The sequence below is a fragment of the Seriola dumerili genome, unplaced genomic scaffold (assembly GCF_002260705.1).
Source record: "Seriola dumerili isolate Sdu_G_001 unplaced genomic scaffold, Sdu_1.0 BDQW01001821.1, whole genome shotgun sequence".
Lineage (NCBI taxonomy): Eukaryota > Metazoa > Chordata > Actinopteri > Carangiformes > Carangidae > Seriola > Seriola dumerili.
The window spans coordinates 857,861-881,246 of NW_019176076.1; the positions used below are offsets into that span (position 1 = coordinate 857,861).

Here is a 23,386-nt window from a genome sequence, read left to right on the forward strand (position 1 = left end):
AGCCATTAGTTGAATCTTAAATGGGTTGGTGTTTTCATTTAAATTTTCTGGTCAGCAGCTGCCACAGATTTCACATTATGAGTCGTTTTCTGTAAATGGAACAGACATTAAATGCCACGAGTGTAGGTTACTAATAAGTAAAATACAAATCCCTCCATGTGGAAATTTTGTGTGGAATTCCCATTTTTCTAATATTCAGTGTCAAAAAACAAAAAAACAAACAAACAAACAAAAAAACCTCTTACAACTCAGGATTTGTAGATGTCAGCAACAAATGTGTTTTTTGTTCAGAGGTGGAGGACACAATAATAAAATGTATTTTATGAAAGCAAATTTACATTGATATTCTGGAGAAAATTTGAGAAATATTTTACCAATCAAACAAACAAAATTATTTCGTGAGCTAACGACACCATTATGGAAACAACAACCAACCTATTAGTCTTATTAAGTACATTTCATATTGTCAATTGTTGATAAAAAAAAAAAATCTAACCCATCTACTGTATGCCTTATTAATTCTAAAATTATAACGAGTCTGTTGAACAGGAGTTCGAGATTTAATGTACAATACCTTTTTAAAAATTACATTTATTTATTTTATTTTGTTTATATCGGTCTTAATGATAGATAGATAGAGAATAACCGAGTAACCTACACCAACCGGTGTAGGCCTTGTAACAAAACGCGCGAACTCGTCCACACAGCCACGCCCATTCGACCGCCACGGCTGCCGTAGCAACAACGACGGGCTGAAATAGCCTAGTGCTGTGGCTGAGGTTGGAAAGCAGCTGGTCCCGTCCATATTCCGATCTTAATAAACATTTATAACGCAGTCCGACCACTTAAAGAGCTGGAGGGACATAACATAAATCCGGGATGTGCTCCGTTGTCGGATGTGAGTCGTCGCGTCGCAGTGCGCAACGGTTCAAGTTACCGGAGGATCCAGAGAAGAGACTGGAGTGGGTTCAGTTTCTCGCCACAGCCAATAAGCAGCGTTTCAAAGAATCATCCTGGACTGATATCACTATTTGTAGTGAACATTTTAAAGATGACTGTTTTGTGTATCTGGCTCCCACTGGCTCGGTCCAGCTAACGCCTAGTGCTGTCCCATCACTGTGTCCCCAGCCGGAGTCAGACGAGCCTGAGCTAAATGTGGGGAGCCCAAAATGTGTGGTGAGTCTGCTGTGATGGCTCCAACTATTGGCTCCAACTCTGAAACGGATACAATAGTTTTCCCCTCACACATATCACAGCATAGTACTGCATAGCACTGACACATACTACATACAGGACAGAGTTCATTCAGTTTGAGTCAAAACACTGTTTTTATTTTTTTCAGCTGTAGTCAGTTGTTAATTAAATACAGACATACATGAAATTAAAACATGAGTATTAAGATTGCGACGTTTGGTAAATGTACAATAATTTTGCTTTCTCCCATATGTAAGTAGTTAGGTGTTAGGTGCGGGTCAAATGAAGTTCTTAATTTTTCCTCTAAAATTCGAAAATAAATAAGAGAAATGTGCAAGTACGTTAGCCATGTTTATTGTGAGTGTTTCCATACTGTATGTCTTTATATTCTTATTACCCAAACATTTCAGACACATTAGTAATGACGTTAAGTGTTACAGTTGGTATCGAACGTACAACAGGAAGCCCTGAATCACACTAATAAGCATTTTACAAACATATTAATACAACAAATGCTCAGTATGAAAGAGGAACAGGGCTACATTTTTTCATATGCACACTAATGGGGCCATTAACCAATCAGTTGGGAAGTATGCACACTGTGCAGTCAGTGCTCACATAAAGCTTCCATATATTTCTATCAAAATGTATGGTACTGTAACTGTTTTACTGTTGTTCACTTGTGACCTTGTGCTTTTGTTACTTTGTGCAGGAGCTTGTGGAAACCCAAGAAGTTGCTTCTCAGTGTTATCAACTTAAAACAGGTGATAATCCAACTTTCTTTTCTGAATCAGGACTGGCTTCAACTGGTTAAAGAATTATGTGTTATTTCAAATGAAATACAGTGAAACATTTTCTGATATGTTCTTTGTATTTAATTTGCAGCTGCTCAAGCAGGCCCTGTCCCAAGAGGTGTTTCATGTTCAACTGACATTACAGATACCTTTCTTCAGATGCAACCAAAAAATGTGAATATTGATATGATCAGAGAAAAGTAAGTTTTCTTTCATTTGTGCTTAACATTTTTGCTTTCTTTGCCTACTATTTACATCAAGTTGGTGTTTTAATTAAAAAAATGACTTTTCAGAGCTGCACTTCCTCAGACGAAGGGGAAGTATGTTGTAAATGAAAAAGGCCTGCTCCAGCTGTTGAGCACCAGGTGCCCTTTGTGTGGTTCTAAAGTAAAGGTGAAGAAAATTATCCATGGCATGCTCATCGTCTTGAACCAACAGTGCCTTCAGTGTGAGTACAGAAACCAGTGGAAAAGCCAGGTCAATGCCAGTGTCCCATCAGCTGAAGATCAACACCTGACAGGAGGCACAGAAGTAACTCCAGAGGTAGGACATCAGTAGTCAGATATACTGCACCATATCCAAACACACTGCTTTAGAGGTTGATTTACTCGTTGATAGCACTCTGCATCCAAGCTTTTTTTTCATTCAGTTGGATTTTTTTGGATTTTATAAACTGTTATGTTTTTTTCCCCCATACCCATTCTGTGTCATTGTATCACAGGCAGCGGCAACAGATGACTCGGGTGTCCCTGAGATTGTCGCTGTTATTGATGAGGAGAGTGATCCCATGAATGAAACAGAGGAATCAAGTGATCAGGGGGACATGGATTCAGATGACGATTGGAAGCCAGTGAGGGATTTGTTGCCGTCTAAAGTGCTACATAATGAATCTGGTGAGGAAACAGAAGATGACGAAGTAGAGGAAAATGACATTTATCCTCCACTTGCCCCCAAACACAGTCAGCTCTGCACAGAGTGTGGGAGGTTTTACAGTAAACGGTGGCCTCACACATGTGAGCACAAAGTAAAGCCCTATTCCTGCAATATCTGTGGCAAGAGATGTGTTAGTGAGGTTGCTCTAAATTCCCACAGCAGAGTCCACAATGAAAACTATGAGCATCCTTGCAAATACTGCAACATTACATTCAAAACAAAGGTGGATAAAATCACTCACCAGCAGATCCACCTAACTCAAGGAAAGCCCTATAAATGTCCTGACTGCTCAGAGACATTTGCCACAAATAAGGAACGCAGAACCCACCTGGAGGATCACAGAGGCCCCAAGCAGTTAAAGTGTCACATCTGTGGGATTGAATTCCTCTGGCCACTTTCTCTTCAGAGACACTTAGCTGTGCACACAGGTGTGAAGCCGTACAAGTGTTCGGTGTGCCAGCGTGGCTTCAACCAGGCGGGGCACCTCAAATCTCACATGCGTCTGCACACAGGGGAGAGGCCTTTCAAGTGTCAGCACTGTGACAAACGCTTCAATCACAACGTGAGCTTGAAGAGTCATGTCCAGCGTTACCACGCATCTGGGTGTGAACAGAAGAGAGAAAAGATAAATGAAAGGGCAAGTGACACTGGTGATGCTCAGGGTGATGGGAACAAACAAAGTGTTGACTCAGAGCTTGACAATTTAGAGGAAGAACAGAATGCAGAAGAGGAGGAGAAGGAGAGAAAATATAGAACTAAAAAGAATAGGAGAAGCACAGGCAGACCCATTGGAAGGCCTAAGAGCTATGCAGCAGACAACCTGGTTCTGGCAATTCAACTGGAAGGTCCAGATTCAAACACTAAGACTCGTAAACTGCAGGCGAAGAAGTTAAAGAGAACACAATACAGTGAAGAAGAAAGTGAGGATGAGCCGACCGACAGCGACATGACCATCTTTGATTCAATGGAGGAGGAAGGGGAGGAAAGCAAGAATGTGCTAAAGAACACAGCAAAATCAAGGGGAAGACCAAAACATTCTGACAGTGACTCGGATTTTAACCCAAAAGACTCAAAGAAAAAGAGGCACAGCAGCCAGATCAGTGGTAAGAGCTCAGGGAAGCGCAGGCGGAGACCAAGAAAAAATCTAGTGGTGTGAAGATTCTTAAAATGAACAGTCTAGTAATTAATTGGGTTTCTAGAGTGTGCGTTCATACACAACTAGACTTCCTAGAAAATGACATAACATGACAGAACATGTTCACTTAGGCCAGGGTCTTCATTAAATTTCATTGCCTTTTACTGTTAAGTAAAGATCAGAAGCTGATGCTTTGATTTCAAAATGCTTTTTAATCTTGTTCACTTTTGTGTGCACCATGGTTTCAGACTGGATAAAAGTAAACAGGACTGATGTGAAGTGCCTGTGTTCCTTTCTGCTGTGAATTTCCAGTGCTTTATCCTTCATAATACCGGTTGGCTGATGCATAAACTGACTGAAAGATGGTGACATGTGCTGCTAGGTGGAGAGGTAAATGTAGTTCCTCTGTACATCTATAAGGTCGTCTTTTGGGACGATATGTGTGTGAGCCATTTATCTTCAGAAGGGTTGGGTGTGGGTTTTAACATTTTTTGTGGCAGCAGGGCTGTAAAATGTTTCAGCTACTTTTGTAGTTACAAGCAGTTACATAAATAGCCACAAAGCCAAGCAGCTGTTAGAATAATATAATACATTACTTAATTGGTAATTATATAGCCCAAAGCTTAAAAGGGGTAGTTGGTGCATTTTCTGTGTTGGGGTGTGTGTGGCATTTTTGCCACACATATGCTTTTCGTTTAATTTACTCATGCTTCAAGGTATCTGTCTCTCAGATTTCTATCCAATACGACAGATGCGAATTGAATTTAGTTTTTGGTGTTCACACACTTGTCCAAATAAGTTACGTTAAGAGTAACATGAATTTCCAGCCACAGTGCCTCTCTACCCTGGATCCACAGTTTTTATGTTGCATGTCAAGTTCTAAGCATCCTCACTTTGCTTTTAGTGCCTAAAACTTCTGCGCTGTGATATATTGTTGTTAGATAGACACAGGGAAGTAGCTGTGTGAAGTTATTAGGTATTTATTATTTTATCCATTAAAGTAGTGACACACTAACAAAAGAGGAGTATATCAGCATGACAGATATTTATTTTTCAGGGTATTTTGCAGGGTACCTGCACATGTGGGATTGAGCCATATAAATATAAATATGATGCATATAATGGATGTTCCATGTGGAAAAGAGGATGGTAAAGCACTAATAAAAAAAAAAACATCAGAACTTTGGCAGAAAAGTGGAATTCGGACAGAAAAGGCAGAACATACTATAGACTAGTATCCTTAAAAGACAGAAGTAGAAGAGAGGAGGTAGTTTTATTTAGATTAAGGGTTGATCACACTGGTTTAAATAAGATACTGTTTCTATTGGGAAAAGTAAATTCACAAGTATGTGAACATTGTAGTATCACTGAAAATGCTGAATATGTAATGATGCCCTGTGTCGAATACAGTGTAACGAGGAAAGGTTGAGAGGTTCTGAAGAATAGGATTTGGAAGGGATATAATTCTTGGTTAACACCGGACTATATAATAGAATACACTTGTTTAATTTCATTATTATAAAGCAAAATAGATCCTGTTCTACATACTCCCGTGCGGTGGGTTGCGCTATGTACCTAAAATTAAAAACGCGAAGAAGAGGAAGAAGCAGCAGCAGTAGTAGTAGAGGAAGAACACCAACAACAACAAACCACGCGAACCTCGCCATGTAACCCCGTGGACAACCACTACCCGCCATCGTCGTAGCAGAAATGGCTCCTGACTATTGATACTAGGAAGGGGTACACATACTCCAGTCCCCGTAAACGTCGACAGTAACGCGGTCTGACCACCTAAAGTGCAGGAGGGATGTGCTCCGTCGTCGGATGTGATTCGTCGCGTCGCAGTGCGCAACGATTCAAGTTACCTGAGGACCCAGAGAGGAGACTGGAGTGGGTTCAGTTTCTCTTCGAAGTGAATGGACAACGACTTAAAGAATCGTGCTGGACTGATATCACCATTTGTAGTGAACACTTCACAGGTGACTGTTTTAGAAACCTGGGCGCGACTGGCACGGCCCAGCTGAAGCACGGTGTTGTCCCATCACTGTGTATCAAGTCAGAGCCAGACGAACTTGAGTCGGATCCGGAGAGCCTAAAATATGAGGTGAGTCTGCTTTTACCGGTGAAACCTGTAGCACTTTGTCCACAGAAAGACGCGCTTCGTATCACTTCAGACCTGCTACAAACTCGTGCGGTTGACAGTATATTTTCTTAATGGTTTGTTTGTTTTTCTGAATAAATCGGAGTTCATTCTCACTAGAGTGTAACACTGAAAAGTGCTTTCACTTGCTGTTATTTGCTGACAAATGGCGCAACTATTAGTAATTAAGCCAGAGACACAGGAGTAATATAATTGTCAAGTCGATTTAATGTTTTTCAATTTTGCAAGTAGACTTGTTGAATGGTTAGATATTTATAAGATTATCTATTAAAGTAATAACACAGTGACAAACCAGGGTTATATCAGTATGATAATTTAATTGGCAATTTATGTTTAATTTATTTTTCAAGAGTTTTGACCCCCCCCCCCCCCCCCCCCCTTCCAGTATTAAAGAGAGAAATAAAAAATCGCAGGTATCTTAGGTGTATAGGTATTTTCATACTTCCACATCACTAATTTATCCAACCAGAAACACCCATGTAGACTGACATGCTGATGTTACTTTGTCTAGGAGCCTGTGGGAACCCCACAAGTTGATTCTCATTGTGAACAACTTAAAGCATGTGATAGTCCATCTTCCTATTCTGAAGGATCAGGACTGGCATCAGTGGGTAAGAAACCTTAAATTGTGATGTGTTGAAAAATGAATTGGGAATGTGCTCAATATTTTCATGCGAGTTATAAATGTTAAATTTAATTTTCAGCTGTCCCAGTAAGTCCAGTGCCGAGCGATACTTCAGATGTTTTCATGTCTGATCATGGTCAGATTCTGCAAAAGATTGTGAATATTGATATGATCAGAGAAAAGTAAGTAAGACTAACTTATACTTATATTTTCATCACACCATGTTAGCTTTTTAAACCTGGATCTCAAATAATTTCAATTATATTTTGTTTTCAGAGCTGCACTTCTTCAGATGAAGGGGAAGTATGTTGTGAATGAAAAACGCTTGCTCCAGCTGTTGAGCACCAAATGCCCTTTGTGTGGTTCTAAAGTAAAGGTGCAGAAAATTATCCATGGCATACTCATCGTCTTGAACCAACAGTGCCTTCAGTGTGAATACAGAAACCAGTGGAAAAGCCAGGTCAATGCCAGTGTCCCACCAGCTGTATATCAAGACCCGACAGGAGGCACAGAAGTAACTCCAGAGGTAGGACATCACTAGTCAGATATACTGCACCATATCCAAACACACTGCTTTAGAGACTCATTTACTTTTTGTCATACTGTGTGTCCAAGAAAGCTTTAAAATGAAAGATATACAAAATCTACAATTTACAATATTTTGTCTGTATATTCATTTAAAACATCACATCATTTTTTTTGAATTCTAAATGTACTTGCAGTTATTTTCCGTGCTGGTTGTTATAGAATAAATAGTTACATTTCTGCACCCATTGCACCTCCTTGTTTGTTTGGCTGTGATATTCAAAACACCAACTGTGCTCTACAGATCTTAAAAAGGTTCAATTTTACCCATACCTATTCTTACCACTGTTTTTCTCACAGACAGCGTCTGAGGAGAGTGATCCCATGAATGAAACAGAGGAATCAAGTGATCAGGGGGACATGGATTCAGATGACGATTGGAAGCCAAGAGGGGATTTGTTGCCAAGTGGAGTGCTACATAATGAATCTGATGAGGAAACTGATGATGAAGATGATGAAGTAGATGAAAATGACATATATCCTTCACTCGCCCCCAAACACAGTCAGCTCTGCACAGAGTGTGGGAGGTTTTACAGTAAACGGTGGCCTCACACATGTGAGCACAAAGTAAAGCCCTATTCCTGCAATATCTGTGGCAAGAGATGTGTTAGTGAGGTTGCTCTAAATTCCCACAGCAGAGTCCACAATGAAAACTATGAGCATCCTTGCAAATACTGCAACATTACATTCAAAACAAAGGTGGATAAAATCACTCACCAGCAGATCCACCTAACTCAAGGAAAGCCCTATAAATGTCCTGACTGCTCAGAGACATTTGCCACAAATAAGGAACGCAGAACCCACTTGGAGGATCACAGAGGCCCCCAGGAATTAAAATGTCACATCTGTGGGATTGAATTCAACCGTTTACTTTCTATTCGGAGACACTTAATTGTCCACACAGGACTGAAGCCGTACAAGTGTTCGGTGTGCCAGCGTGGCTTCAACCAGGCGGGTCACCTCAAATCTCACATGCGTCTGCACACAGGGGAGAGGCCTTTCAAGTGTCAGCACTGTGACAAACGCTTCAATCACAACGTGAGCTTGAAGAGTCATGTCCAGCGTTACCACGCATCTGGGTGTGAACAGAAGAAGGGTAAAATAAACAAAACTGTAAGTGACACTGGTGATGCTCAAGGTGATGGGAACAAGAGAGGTGCGGACTCGGAACTCGACAATGTAGAGGGAGAAGATGATGCAGAAGAGGAGGTGCCTAGACCTAAAAAGAATAGGAGAAGCACAGGTAGGCCCATAGGAAGGCCTAAGAGAAATGCAGCAGGCAACTTTGTTCTGGCAGGAGAAATGCAAGACCCGGGTTCAAACAGTAAGACTAGAAAATCAAAGCAACAGAGGTTAAGGAGAACACAATGCAATGATGAAGAAAGTGAGGACGAGCCGTCCGAAAGCGACATGTCTTTTGACTCAAAAGAAGAGGAAGAGGAGAAGACTGAGAAAGTAACAAACAACAAAAGCAAATCAAGAAAAAAGCCAAACAATTCTGACAGTGATATTGATTTTGACGCTGAACACGCAAAGAAAAAGAGGTACAGCAGCCGGATCAGTGGCAAAAGCTCAAGGAAGCGCAGGGGAAGACCAAGAAAAAATCAAGTAGTTGAAGACACTTAGAGAGACATTGGGCATTTGTGAAGAGGAATACAGTTTAGTGACATACACAACTTTTTCCCATGATAAATTGGAACCATTAAGTATTATGAGAAACTAAACATGTTCTGTTAGGGCTGGGGTCTCTTAAAATTCATTTGCTTTTGCACTGTTAAGAGATATCATCATTTTACTTTACTTTTGTATCCCGTTAACTGATCAGACTGGGTACAAGTAGATTAAACTAGGCAGATTTGAACTGCCGGTGTTCTTTTGTGTTGTATATTTCCGATTCTTTTACTTCCATAATACGGGCACACACTGTATATGAATGTGTTAATTTTTGGAAGGAGCCACATCTCCTAGTGCCAAAAGTTAACTTGTACTGTACGCCTACAGTACCCTTCAGTATCTTTGTCTTCTGTGAAGGTACAATATGTGCAATTTTCAGAAGGATTGGTGTGTATTTTAACAATTTTGGGGAAACTGAAGCTGAATGTTACAGCTGTTTTTTGTAGTTCAGAGACAACAAGTTAACTGCAGTAACACTACAGCCAAGACAGCGCTTTGAGTGGAATGACGTGGTCCCCACTGTCAGTTTCTACATTATTCTGGATAGTTTAAAGGTGGATAATTTGAATTCACACAACTAATTCCTTTTGTACGCAAATACTTATTCCTTATTCCATAATGTGAAACATAAGGTGTCCAATATGATGTTCGACTTCCACAATAAACTTTTGAAAACTGAAGTGAATTTTGAATATTACCATATCCTAGACAAATGGCAACAGCCAGGCTATACAGTTAGTTTGGATTTTGTTTGTCTATGTTTCTTGATATCTCAGATTTCCATCTCAATATGAGTGAAAGGAAAAATAGATTGCTTTTCATTCACATCCACTTTATTGAGATGGATGTTAAAGGATGTGTTCACCGTTTTCCAAGGCTGATTGTAAACAATCAGGTGCTGAAACAGTTTCTGCTTGCTGTAGTCATTCCTCCTGTTCATACTAGCCATTAAGAAATCCCTTCCCATTGGGATTCCAGTGTAAGTAATAGGGGGCCGTCTCCCTCCTGTGCAAAAAAATTAATTAAACCGACTGTTACTTATTCACTTCATTTGAGCAACCCAGGGTGCAGGATCCTCCTATTAGTTTCAGATTAACTTTTTAATACATTTTTAAATGGAATGAGTACTGTGGATTGTCCCCTGTCACGTGCATTGAAAGCATTAGGAAGGAGTCTTTAAGTGGACAAAAAACGAAACCTGTTTAAATGTTCATATGGGATCCTCCCTATTGTTTTAGGGCAGACTTTAGGAACTGAACCTATCGTTTAGTGTGTGTAAAGGTGTAAAAGCTCAACAGACCCACCTGCTGGTGTCCTCTTCGACCTGCATGTCAATACTGTATCAGTGCATACCAGTGCATCTGCGTTAAGGCACAAGCCAGTTTATTACAGAGCTACACTTGTTTGGCGTCTCACTTTATCAAGTTAATAGGCGATTTATTACATATCAATGAGTCACGTAATGCTTTTACAATCATTGTACTGGGCTTTATGTTTCCTGACGAGTTTTGAGTTTGTCTGTTAAAAGTGCTTTAACTTTCAGAGTCTTCGTTGTCTAAAGATGGCGTTCCTGTACCTCGACAACCCGTGTGAAAGGTATGAAGAATCTTCTGAGTAAGTAATAACACCAAAACACAACAATTTCGTGTCAATTTCATGTATTTAATCGAAAGCCGGGATGCGCCTGACACCAAACCACGCGAACCCGGCCAAAGAGCCCCGCCCATCCCGTTACCACGACAGCCACCAGCAAAGATGGCTAGCTGCTAGCTTGTTACAGCTGCTGCCGACCCTGCACTCTGGCCTCCCGCCCTGTTACACTTCAACACTGTCCAACCACCTTTAAACCTGGAGGGACAAAACTTAAATCCGGGATGTGCTCCGTCGTCGGATGTGATTCGTCGCGTCGCAGTGCGCAACGGTTCAAGTTACCGGAGGACCCAGAGAGTAGACTGGAGTGGGTTCAGTTTCTCTTCGAAATCAATGGACAACGACTTAAAGAATCGTCCTGGACTGATATCACCATTTGTAGTGAACACTTCACAGATGACTGTTTTGACCTGGCTGCAACTGGCACGGTCCAGCTAAAGCCCAGTGCAGTCCCATCACTGTGTATCAAGTCAGAGCCAGACGAACCTCTGGAGAGCCCACAATCTGTGGTGAGTCTGCTGTGACAGCTGTGGTACCATCTGCTCCTCATCCCCCGTCCTGCCTCCTCAACACATCAGAGGATCACACACTCTACCTGTCAAACAAATCCAACTTTTCCAGCTGAATGGTTGGAGTTGTGAGCAGCACGCTGTTTATTTACAAAATATGTTTTCAGTGGCTCTTAATCTCAGTGAATAAGTAAATAATCAAGTGATCAATCATAAAGACAAGTCAATGCCAGAGTCCCGGTTTTCATTGTCAAGGTGTTTATCACATTGTGCAGTGACATACTAACAAGTTTCAATGTAGTCTAATACATGAGTTTCTGAGATCTTTATTCCATTTTCCATAGAATTAACATCACCCCACTGAGACACATCTGAGGCACGTTGAGAGTCATAGGCTATGATAACAACTATTTGTGTATTCACAATTAATCTTTTAAATGTAATGTATAACATAATCACAATGAAGTCAATACTGGAGCCTCAACAATTAGTCGATCCCCAACTGTTTTGATAATCGATTAATCATTTAGTTTTATGGTTCCATTTTCTCAAATATAAGAATTTTCTGCTTTTGTCTACACTATAGCAAATCTAATATTGTTGGGTTTTGGAGTGTTGGTCAGACAAAACCTTGTGCTCTTGGAAATTGTGATTCTGACACTGTGTAGGAGCAGGATAACACGATTATTCCAGAAAATAATTGGCAGATTAATCAATATTGAAAATAACTAAAATAATCAGCATCCCTTCACTTCCTTTCATACATCATAAAGCCTGCATGAAGTAAATCTTGTTCACATATTTTTATAGTCATAAACTGACTCATAGTGCATGTCCACATTTTGTGTGTCCTTCCGTGATCCTGCTGCTTGGACTGACAGGTGCTTAATGGCCAATTGACTTCTCCCTGTAGTGCTGCTGAGGTCACACACAGTATGATGAACATGTTTTATATCACTCGTGCCTAGTCTGTGAGACCGTGTCATCCCACTGCACACATTTACAGATTAATGAGACCATTCACAGTGCAGTTGTTCACTACACTCATTGTTCAGTCACTGCACACACACACACAGCTGTCATATATACTCATGGTACTTTAATGTGCTGTGGATGGAAACATCAATCAGTGACATTTATGGTGCAGTTAAGTGTTTTTTTTTTTTTTGGTGCTTTTGTGCAGGAGCCTGTGGAAACCACTGAAGTCGCATGTCAGTGTGATGACCTTGACACTTGTAACAGTCCAACTGCCTACTCTGAAAAGTCAAAACATACTTTAACAGGTAAGAAACGTTTCATACTGTGTTGTAATAGGATATTAAATGGTTACTTCATTTGTTAAACAGTTTCTTTACATGTGGATGCTGAACTTTATTTTGTGGGTTTCCAAGCAAGTCCGGTGCTGCCTCAAGCGTTGTGTTCACCTGGTGTTTCAGATGCTGTCACCACTGGACATGGCCAAAATGTACAAAAAGTTTTGAATACGGATTTGAACAAGGAAAAGTAAGTTACACTTTTACACAACATTTGTTCTTACATTGAAAAATCAGGTTAGCTTTTTAAACATGAAGCTCACAGGAGTTCATTTTAATTGTATTTTAGAGCTGCACTTCTGCAGATGGAAGGAAAGCACGTTGTGAATGAAAGCTGCCTGCTCCAGCTGTTTCGCCGCAAATGCCCGTCGTGTGGCTGCAAGCTTCGGATGGAGAAGGTCACCTGTGGGGTACTGATCATCTTGAACCAACAGTGTCTTCAGTGTGAGTACAGAAACCAGTGGAAAAGCCAGGTCAATGCCAGTGTCCCAACAGCTGCAGAAGTAACTCCAGAGACCCAAAAAGTAGGTGTATTTGATTACTCATATGAAATAAACAGTTCATTTAGAAAAGAGATTTTCAGACAAGTTTGACACTGTGCTTTTGTTTGGAAATACAATTACCATAATTCAACTTGTTTATCTTTCACAGGAATTGCCAACAAATGACAACCCCTGCAGTGCAGTCTCCTCTGAGATCGTTACTCTCAGTGATGAAGACAGCAATCCCTCAGATGATGGAGAGGACGGTGATGAAGGTGGGGTGAGTACAGACGGGGAGTGGAATCCAACGGAGGAGATTTTGCTGGCTGAGGAGCTCAGAAAGGAATCTGAGGAGGAAACCGAAGATGAAGGTGAAGAGGAAGACGATTTTGATTCCCCTGGTGGCCTCAAAATTAACGAGCTCTGCACAGAGTGTGGAAGCTTTTTCAATATTCTGAAGCCTCACACATGTGAGCACAAAATTAAGCCCTATCCCTGCAATATTTGTGGCAAAAGATGCGTCACTGAGACATCTCTAAAAACTCATAGCAAAATCCATGATGAAACGTATGAACATCCCTGCAAATACTGCCACGTTACCTTCAAGACAAGGGTGGACAAACTTAAACATGAGCAGATCCATCAGGATAGCAAAGATCCCTATAAATGCCCCGACTGTCCAGAGACATTTGCCACAAGTAAAGCGCGCAGCATCCACCTGTCAAACCACAGAGTGCCAAAGGAGTTCAAATGTGGAGTGTGCGGGATTGAGTTTAAGGATGTACATCATCTTCGTAGACATTCCGTTGTTCACACGGGTCTGAAGCCGTACAAGTGTTCGGTGTGCCAGCGTGGCTTCAACCAGACGAGCCATCTCAAATCTCACATGCGTCTGCACACAGGGGAGAGGCCTTTCAAGTGTCAGCACTGTGACAAACGCTTCAATCACAACGTGAGCTTGAAGAGTCATGTCCAGCGTTACCACGCATCCAATTCTGGGCGTGGACATAAGAAGGGTAAGATCAATGAAAGAGCAAGCCACACTGGTGATGCTGAGGACAGTGAGAGTAAGAGAGGAACAGACTCAGAGTTTGACAATGTAGAGGAAGAACAAGACACAGAAGAGGAGGTGCAGAAGGAGAGAATAGATTTGCCAAAAAGTAGAAAGAGGAGCACAGGCCGACCCAGAGGAAGGCCTAAGAGAGATATAGCGGGCAACTTGGTTCTGTCAGGGCAAAATAAAAACAGGCGCTCAAAGACTAAGACTTCAAAATCAAAGGTGCAGAAGTCCAAGACAACTGGTTCCAGCGATGAGGAGGGCGAGCGGTCGGACAGCAGCATATCCTTTGACTCGGAAGAGGAGGAAGAATCAGAAGAAGAAGAGGAGAAGCAGACAGCGAAGAAGAGCACAGGGAGATCTAGAGGAAGACCAAAAAACGACAGTGACTCTGATTTTCACCCAGAAGAGGACACAAAGAAAAAGAGGTACAGCAGTGACAACAGTGGTAAGAGCTCAGGGAAGCGCAGGGGGAGAGCAAGAAAGAAAGTAATGGTCTGACATTTCTTACAATTAACAGAGAAGAAAAAAAAATTTGGTGTGAGCAGATGTGATAAGAAAGGAGCAATAACGACTGGATGGCCACACAGAACTGGAACCCTGGAACAGTTAGGAATATGAGAAACAAAAATACACAGAAGTGTAAAATGTCATACATTTTTAGTGTTCTGAGATCATATTTACACTTATTTACACAGTTCATACAAAAAGCCCTTAATTCATTATGTCTTATGAAAATACGTTCAGTCCTTTTAGGAAGTGCTAAGAAAGTCAATGATTGTTCCAAATCAATGTGAAGCTAATGGAAGGAGTTATTTAGCTTGTCTTGGTGGCTTCCATCAACGACTGGGTGCATTGTAACACAGTGAATGTCAGTGTAAGGTAAGATAACTGCGAATTCCCTTTGGAAAATCTGGGTTAGATAATCACCAAATGTTGGAAAGAAGGATATTGCTGCTTTAAAATATGTATGTATCTATTCATGTGCAGTTTTGTAATAATAATGATGTCAGTTTCAAGCTAAAAATACATTTATACTCTTAAAAGTCCAGGCACTGTAGTATAGTCTTTTTTATATCTGTCACTCTTTTAGTCACTATGAAGCTGCATAATTATGTTGTGTGTCTTGTGTGTAAGGAAAGGAAAAGCATTCAGATAGAAAATCATTTGTTAAATGTTTTGTTTCATAATTCGATACTTCATAATTTTGATTGTTGGCTAGTAAATCAGACTCAGTCTATCTTAACGTTCTTGCCTTTGAACTGATAGACACAAGTGGTGCGTTTGATATTTCCACCTGATGTCTTCATAAAAATGTCAGTTCTCCTCCTCAGCCTGAGCTTCAGTGAAAACCGATGTGGCCTGTGAAAGAACTTTTTTAAGAAATGCAGTGGTTTTGCACGCTTTAGCTCAATAGGTACAAATTGATATCATTTACATCATGACTGAATTTTCCAAAGTATTTGGATTGATCTGCTTTCTTTCAGGAATCCACTGGCTTCACTTCACATCAGTATATTACCAAAATCAACTTTCAGAGACTCCAAAGTAGTTGTATATGCAGCAGGTTATCCGTCACAGTGAAGTAAAGTAGGCCGTAGTGCTGTCATGATCTGAAAATAACACGTTTATGAGTAGGGACTGTTTTGAAACTCACCCTCTTGGACAGTTTTAGGACAATCTGACGTTTGAGCGTTCATATTGTGATGTTGAACAGCAATGCAAGCAAATGCCCAAACTCACGGTATGCTTTTATGATGTCGGTGCTCGATCACAGTTTGTCTTCTGGATTTGATTTACCTGACAACAGAGGTCACCTTTGTTTTTTTTGACAGATCAAACCTCAGAGCTTCCCTGAATGCACCATTGAGGATGGCTCAGGGAGGGAATATTAAAACACAAGTGAATAAGAAAGTAAAACATGGGTTTATAAAGAAATAAGTGAATAAAAGGTTGGAGGGTTCTTCACTGTTTTGAATCACCTCTCCCAAGTCTCTGCTAGTTTACTGCCATACTAGACAGACACTAACTAGAAAATAGTTGCAACTAATATTAAATATATACAGTTTGGAGGTAACGGCATAAAAATTGCAAAATACATGACGTGGGCCTTCAAAGGTTTTCTGATTTTTTTACATAAAAAATAAAATATAAATGTGTGTGCCTGCCATTTTGAGTGTCATTTTTACCATATCCATTAGCTTATAGAGTTATGTAAAAAACAAACAAACAAAAAAATTAAGTTATTCGCATTTTTACTTAAATAATTAAATCAGACAGAATAGTCTGGCCAACTTCAGGAGAGATGTTGTGCATGTAGTATCTTGCCAAAGGAATAACGACGACCGAACAGTTTTCTTTACCTTGCAGTTTTTGGATTTAAACGTGCATGGGTGTATCTGGTTTCAGAGTTCCCACTTTGATCTAAACCCCTGAATGACTCACTGCCTGCTTACATGTTTATCCCCTCTTGCTCTCTGCCAGTGCTTAAGCTCGCTTCAAGGCCCATCAAGTTTTTCTGAGAGTTGGAGAAACTTCTTCGGCTTTGCTTTCTGGCAAAGAGTCAGCCTGTTGCTGGCTGAGCTCACGGCTGCTTAGTAGATTAGACACACTGGTGGTTGGCAGATCTACATGAGGCCTAACTATGTCTGGAAAACAGAAATGAAAGGAACTTCTTTGACTTTTAATGAGCTACAAACCCTGTCACTTATGGGATGTACTGATGTATGAGTGTACTGACATGTGAGGGCATGAGAAGCTCTCAATCAAATACTTGATGTTTGCAGTTTGTCTGGAGTACTAGCTTTCAACAGTACATTTGTAAAATCCACCGTTCAGCTGCATTAGCTTTTGATAAGAGCCAAATGAACAGGACAAAATGTGAAATGAGCTTCATATTTGTAGTCCAGATTTTGTCACATAGGCCTGCTGGGAAATTTGAGGAACAGTTAAACAGAATTAGTTTAACAAGACTTTAATTGTTTGATACATACTGAAATTAAACTCAGAGACTAACTCATACAAAGGAAACTGGTACAGCGTGTGTGATAGATTTGTCCTCCAAGTTATATATTTTACTCAGGTCCAGTGATCTGTTTAGAATGATTTTTATGAATCAGCTAACTTTGCACAGTGCGACTAAATAAAAGAGGGACACAATCAGGCTTTTTAAGTCAGCACACTCAGTCAAGAACTTTGTGATGGACATAATATCTTGGTGATGACCAATTTTTTAAAAGGATTAAGGAATACTAGTGCTGGAATGGAAAAAATGAAAACAAATTCAGTAAAATATCTGCTGTAGGTATTTAATTCAGATGAAATTCAGACCGATGAGAACAGAAAACATCTGTTTTTGTTCATTTTTGAACTCTTTTTGCAGTTTACTTTTCTGTGTTATTTAGTCTTTTAAGAGCTGGGTCAATTAGACAATTGACAGACAATGAATTAATTCAGTCATTTTTTCATGGTAAAATGAGAAAAATTCAGGTGACCCATTTTCTATGTCTGATCTAAATTGTTTTCTCTCCTGCGTTGAAAAGGTAAAAAAAAAAAAAAAAGTTCTTGCCAGGATAATCTGTCTGAAGTTCCTGATTTTTTTTTTCTTTGTGAATTTTTTCTGTGACAATAATAATTGTCAGGACTGAATGTTTGTTGTTGTGATACTCATTTCGGCCACAAGAGGCTGAAGTACCTATAGTCTTAATAGGACTATAAGTACTCCATATACTCCAGTAATTTCTCCATACACCACAAACACAAGTTACTGTGCATAGTGTGTCAAGTAACAGATTATCCTGGCAAGAACCTTTTTTTTTCACCTTTTCAACACAGAAGAGAAAACAGTTTAGATCAGACTATGCAAATGGATCACTAGAATTTTTTTCTCACTTGTCTCTCAGGGCTTCTGTAAACTGGATGATAACTGTCTTATCAATGAATAATCAAAATAATGCGTAGTTGCTGCTCAAGTTTTGCTGTGACCTCGTGCTCCTCCAATAAGGTGACACTAGTGTCCTGCTAGTCATGAGAAAACCACTAGATGTCCTCCTTGTGCCACGAACACTGACTGATCTTCAAGCAGTATAAAGTGGGATCGCAGCCATCCTTCCAACACACGTTCAGTTACTGTGGCAACTGTTACTTCTCTGGCAGTGCCTCAGCTTGTCTGTTGAGTGGGTCCAAATTGTGTTTTTTTTCTCCTTTCTCTTATCTTTTGCCTGTCTTCTTTTCCTCCTCTGCTCTTCCTCTCTCCTCCTCCTCTCCTCTTCCCTGGGACCCAGTGTATTTTCCTGGGAGAGAGCAGGTTTTTATCACATTATCTCTCCCACTCTGTTGGACTCTCTCCATACTTGACCTCCTGGTCATGCAGATATCCTATAGCCACCCCGGAAAGAGTATGGGTGTATTGAGAATTAAATAGGAGCTGAGACGCACATGATGTTTGCTGCTGGGGCTTGAAAAATTCTTGTATTTACTAACATTAGAAGCACGTCATTATACAAGTATTTCTTCTTCTTCTTGTTTCTATTTCTGTTTTTCCATAAGGCCATGACTATATACGTATTATTTTCTTCCTCTGTTTTCTGTCTTTTCATTCTGCTGTTTCTGTCCACTTGCGTAATGCCCTCCCTCACTCGGTGTGATGATTTGAAGCTGGTCTTTTTCAGATGTCAGTTAAATAATCTGAGCTGCTCTCTGTTGACAGAAGAGTAGATTGATGCTTTGAGGCCGACATGAGATGAAGAGTGGATCATGGAGAAAACAATTTTGGCATGAGCTGCTGCCATCAGTGTGAGGATAATATATATTTTTTGGCACTATAAATTCACCCACTAGGATTCTCGGATTCTGTTCATTTTCTTCCTCAGTGCATGTCAGATAGACAGGAACATTATGGGAAAGAAGTGTGGTAAAATAACTTGAGCTGAGATTAAGGAGTGCATAAACAAGCACACAGAGCCACAAGAAAACTCTTTTGCATTTATGGTTTTTGTATTTGCCTGAGAGATCAGATTTGAAAAGGTTTCCCACACGGGAACTCAGATGCCGACCAAATGTCATAAGCCAAACAGATTGTGGATCCACCTGGGCCAAATGACATTTTCTCACTTACCAATTCCCAGATAACATTACTTGCTTATTGAAATACACTTGGCCTTTGCACTGTTCTCCTTTTTTGTCTTCTGCGCTGTGTTTTATTATGAAGTGCATGACTCGTTTTCGGGAATCCTTTTTGTTTGGTTGAACTACTTGACTACCTCAAAAGTGATATCTAATAAATTGTGCCTAAAGCTAAAAACACTCGCACTTGAAATTACAAATAGGCTGAGGCAGGGAATGATTGCCTGTAATGATACTTGATTACAATTAATGTTGTCTTTTAAAGGAATAGGATAATAAGATTGATACCACGCTGACATCTGTCTGTTAAATATGAAGCTGGAGTCAGTTAGCTTAGCTAAGCTTAAAGGCTGGAAACAGGGGAAACGGTTAGCTTGGCTCTGTCCAAATTAAACAAAATTAATCTACCAGCACATCCGAAGGCCCACTAATTTACAAGTTATATGTGTGTTACCAGGGAATGATTGTCTGTTATGATATGTGGATTTTATTAACTTTGGACGGAGCCGGGCTAGCTGTTTCCCCCTGCTCCCAGTCTTTATGCTAAGCTAATCAGCTGCTGGCTGTAGATGCAAGAGTGGTATCAGTCTTTTCATCTAAATCACCATATTTCCCAAAAGCTGAGAATTTTCTGGAGGAATTATTCACATGAACTGTTTCAAGATCCCATGATATGAAAAAATGTGGTTCTGCTGTCTAACTGTCCAGGCTCTTGCAAAGATATTCCTCTGTGTATCTCTTTCTGTGTAAAGTTTCACTGCAGCAATTTTCATTGTCATTCATCGGTTCAGAATGGCCTCCTCTTCCGCTGACTCTGACAGAGAAGACAGAGTACTGTCATGTGGTATTTATCAATCACACAGTATTTGTATTCTGTTATTTATTGTAAACCTCCCCTCCTCCTTCCACCCCCTATCTGTGCAGAATTACCCCCATCAACAGTGCAATCACTCGTCTCCTGCTATCCAGCCTGGTTGAGTGGCAAGTATTAGTTTGCGCCCTCTACCACAGCGCGGCATCGTCAATCCAAAACAGCAGGGACTGAGTGGTGTGTCAAGGATGTCAGCAAGTTTTCTCCCTGAGTTGGGAGAAGTGTTAGATCTTATTCAGAGATGAGCATAAATTTGGTGATAGTGGGCCCCTGAAAAAATCCATACTGTTGTCAGTTTTGAATTTAAATCCACAGACGATACCAACACTTTTCGACTTTTCATATAGCATCTGTGCTTGTCAGATAGGTGTGTGCAACATCAATACAAATATGTAAATGTACATGCATGCATTTAGCAGCATTCGTTCAAAAGAGCACACCAACACTAACAGCTTCGCAAGAAGTTTTGATAGCTGACAGTGTTTGCTGCTAATTTCATTATTATCTAATCTATTCATGTCACTGAAATATTACATTTCGTAGCAGCAGTAGAGAGATTTACTCAGACAGATCCCGCTTTAAATGTTTCATATCAAGGCAACAGGCTGCATATTTAAAGTGCACATGGATGGCTGAACAGTTGATGTTTCTTTGGCTTGAAGTTTCCATTGTAAAACTAATGATACCTGACAGATAATATCAACACACAGGACCTCCAGCATATTGCATTCATTCAGCATTCCTCTGCCTGTTGATCTCCTTGGCACTAAGAAAAAAAAAAAAGCTGCATTAAGGATACTGAAAGAGTCACTTCGTGACATATTCATAATATAAAAACATTTAGCATTCAGTGGTTTGTATACTAATGCACCATAAGTGAAACAGAGAAAAAGAGACAGCATTAAATAAACCATTTGAGTTATAACTCCTGTTTAATACACTGCACTGAGGTGAATAATGACACTAAAGCTGCTGAGATATCTGTCATATAAACCACATTTTCCATGTCATATTATTTCAAGTGTGTCGGATCCTCATAACTATATTTACTTGCTGTTACTTGCTTCTTTGCACAGTTTGTAGTGCTATAAAATGTGAGAAATGCGTAACAAAATAGCTCAAATTTAACAAAAAAATATATTTTCGATCATTCCCCCGGCCCTCTTTACACTTCAACTTGATTATCACTGGAGAGAAACTTCCCTGGATAAGGGAAGCTAGACAGACAGACAGAGAGAGTATGGTTCTTGTTTGTGATCTGACATCTGCTTCCTGTTCCCCTCCCAACGCCGAGTTACAGTCATTTGAATCAAAAACTTTTTAATCAACCTTTTAAATGTTAATTACTCCGTTACTCACGAGCATACACGTGTAGAGCAGCAGTCTGTAGAAAATCAGAGGTGACAGAAACCCCCAAGTGACTGTGACACTGCCAGCTGGTGACAGAGACAGTTATCTGTACAAGGCTACTGTGTTCCTCCAAATCGACAGAGGCATGTTACCTTTCCACTTAGCTGCTGTGCACCAGAGTAATATATCCCTCCAGGATCCGTGTACATGCAGATGCAGACACTTGTCTGTTTGCAACTTTGTTTTGAAATATTAATAAACTAGACATATGCCAAGATACATATCTCATACTGAAAATATTACACACTGTCACATAGATGAAATGACCCAATGTCCCAGTCACTTGTGTCAGTTATTCAGTTATTTCACCACTTTGGTCCAAGCTGAAATATCTCAACGACAATTGGATGGACCGCCATGAAATTTTGTAGCATTGACACGAACTCTTTCATATAGCACAATCATCAGGCCAACATTGCAGTTTGTCCAATACCGCATACCTGCTAAACAAACACATTGATGATGAAAATGTTAAACACAATACCTGCCAAACAACAGCATGTTGGTACTCTGCTGTTAGCATTTAGCTCAGCGCTGTGCCTAAGTGTAGCCTCATAGAGCCGCAAGCATGTCTGTGGACTCGAAGTCTTGAAGCACCTTTGTTCTAAAACTATTACGTCTTTGCACCTTTTTATCTATCCATCGTTCCCCATCTCATGCTTTACCAGCCATGCAACGAGTGATTGGATGTAGTCGATTACTGGCTGCAGTGCTCTGAAGCAGCACGTGTTATTCAGATCAGGGCTTTGTGTGTGTGAGCGAGAGCGTGTGTGAGACCATCCGTGCTGCAGATGAGTTAGCGATTCAGAGGTCATGAGAAGGATACACCATGGGAATCATGAATATGTATTTTATTATTTTTTTTAAATCATTCGCTTTCAAAGAAAGGGTTGTCAGGCTAAATACCACCACTGAGTACAGATAACAGTGAAGAAAGTGGCGAGGTTATCTTTCCATCTCATTGCAGTCACTCAAATACACACTGTGAATGCTAAGCCCTGAAAATATAAAAGAAATTCAACTGCTGCTGTTATTCTGCCACTGATATTACCACTACTACATTCTTATTTTAATAACACAGGTCAACAGTATTTGGATATAAAGTAGTGTGATTGCTCTGAGCAAATGTTTGATGTAACTGTCACACATATTTTATATTGGATGGGTAAGAATAAGGCCTCTGTTGGAATAATATTATGGGTTAAAATTACCCATTTCCATTGCCTCCTAATGCCTTGAATGTTTGTAGACATTGTGAGCGATATGAAGGGCTTGAATATTATTTACTCTCGAATGACATTTCTTCAAGGTCCATGGCTCGTTTCTTCGGAATGAACCCACAGTGAAGTCATGGTGATGACCTTACAGAGCACATGCTGCTGCCTGACTGTGCAGAGAATGAACGAGAGGAATATGATGCATTGGGCACATTATGGTGACTGTAGCAGTGACTCTATCAACTTACAGTGCCATTAAACCAAGGACAAAGTGGACATCCTCCACAGTAAAGTCCATTCACAGATCATATAAAAGGATATATGGCGTGTGTAATGGTGTTTGATAAGCACTCTAAAATGATTATCATTGGCCCTTCCCGAGCATGTTGGCATTTCCAATGCATTGCACTCACGTGAACTTTTAATGTAGACCTGCATTTTGGTTTAAAAAGTAAGAATAAACTTAGAAAAGTTAAGTTAAAATAATTCATGATGCACTGCTACCCAAGTGAAAACAAGTACAGAGTTATGATGTAAATATTCTGATACTATATTTTACATACTGTATGAATTGCATATTGCAGAAATCCCTGTTTTATTCTCCCAGTTCTCTGTCTCCTTTACTGTTGCAGGTGATGTTTGTGCTTGAGTG

The 23,386-nt window shown here is 40.2% G+C and overlaps 3 protein-coding genes across 3 annotated transcripts; all 3 read left to right on the forward strand.

Annotated features, from left to right (window-relative positions):
* Positions 1-794: 794 nt before the first annotated feature.
* Positions 795-4,310, forward strand: LOC111239013 (RE1-silencing transcription factor-like). The gene is made up of 5 exons (XM_022768778.1): positions 795-1,176; positions 1,907-1,958; positions 2,080-2,188; positions 2,282-2,531; positions 2,710-4,310. Exons 1-5 carry the CDS (start codon positions 880-882, stop codon positions 4,075-4,077), a joined length of 2,076 nt encoding a protein of 691 aa, XP_022624499.1. The 5' UTR covers positions 795-879; the 3' UTR covers positions 4,078-4,310.
* A 1,438-nt stretch (positions 4,311-5,748) lies between these two features.
* Positions 5,749-9,754, forward strand: LOC111239014 (zinc finger protein 13-like). Its single transcript, XM_022768779.1, has 5 exons — positions 5,749-6,160; positions 6,729-6,828; positions 6,922-7,024; positions 7,119-7,368; positions 7,728-9,754. Exons 1-5 carry the CDS (start codon positions 5,864-5,866, stop codon positions 9,051-9,053), a joined length of 2,076 nt encoding a protein of 691 aa, XP_022624500.1. The 5' UTR covers positions 5,749-5,863; the 3' UTR covers positions 9,054-9,754.
* A 908-nt stretch (positions 9,755-10,662) lies between these two features.
* Positions 10,663-14,613, forward strand: LOC111238987 (zinc finger and SCAN domain-containing protein 2-like). The gene is made up of 6 exons (XM_022768738.1): positions 10,663-10,697; positions 11,014-11,260; positions 12,444-12,543; positions 12,697-12,763; positions 12,863-13,097; positions 13,225-14,613. Exons 1-6 carry the CDS (start codon positions 10,663-10,665, stop codon positions 14,611-14,613), a joined length of 2,073 nt encoding a protein of 690 aa, XP_022624459.1.
* Positions 14,614-23,386: the final 8,773 nt, after the last annotated feature.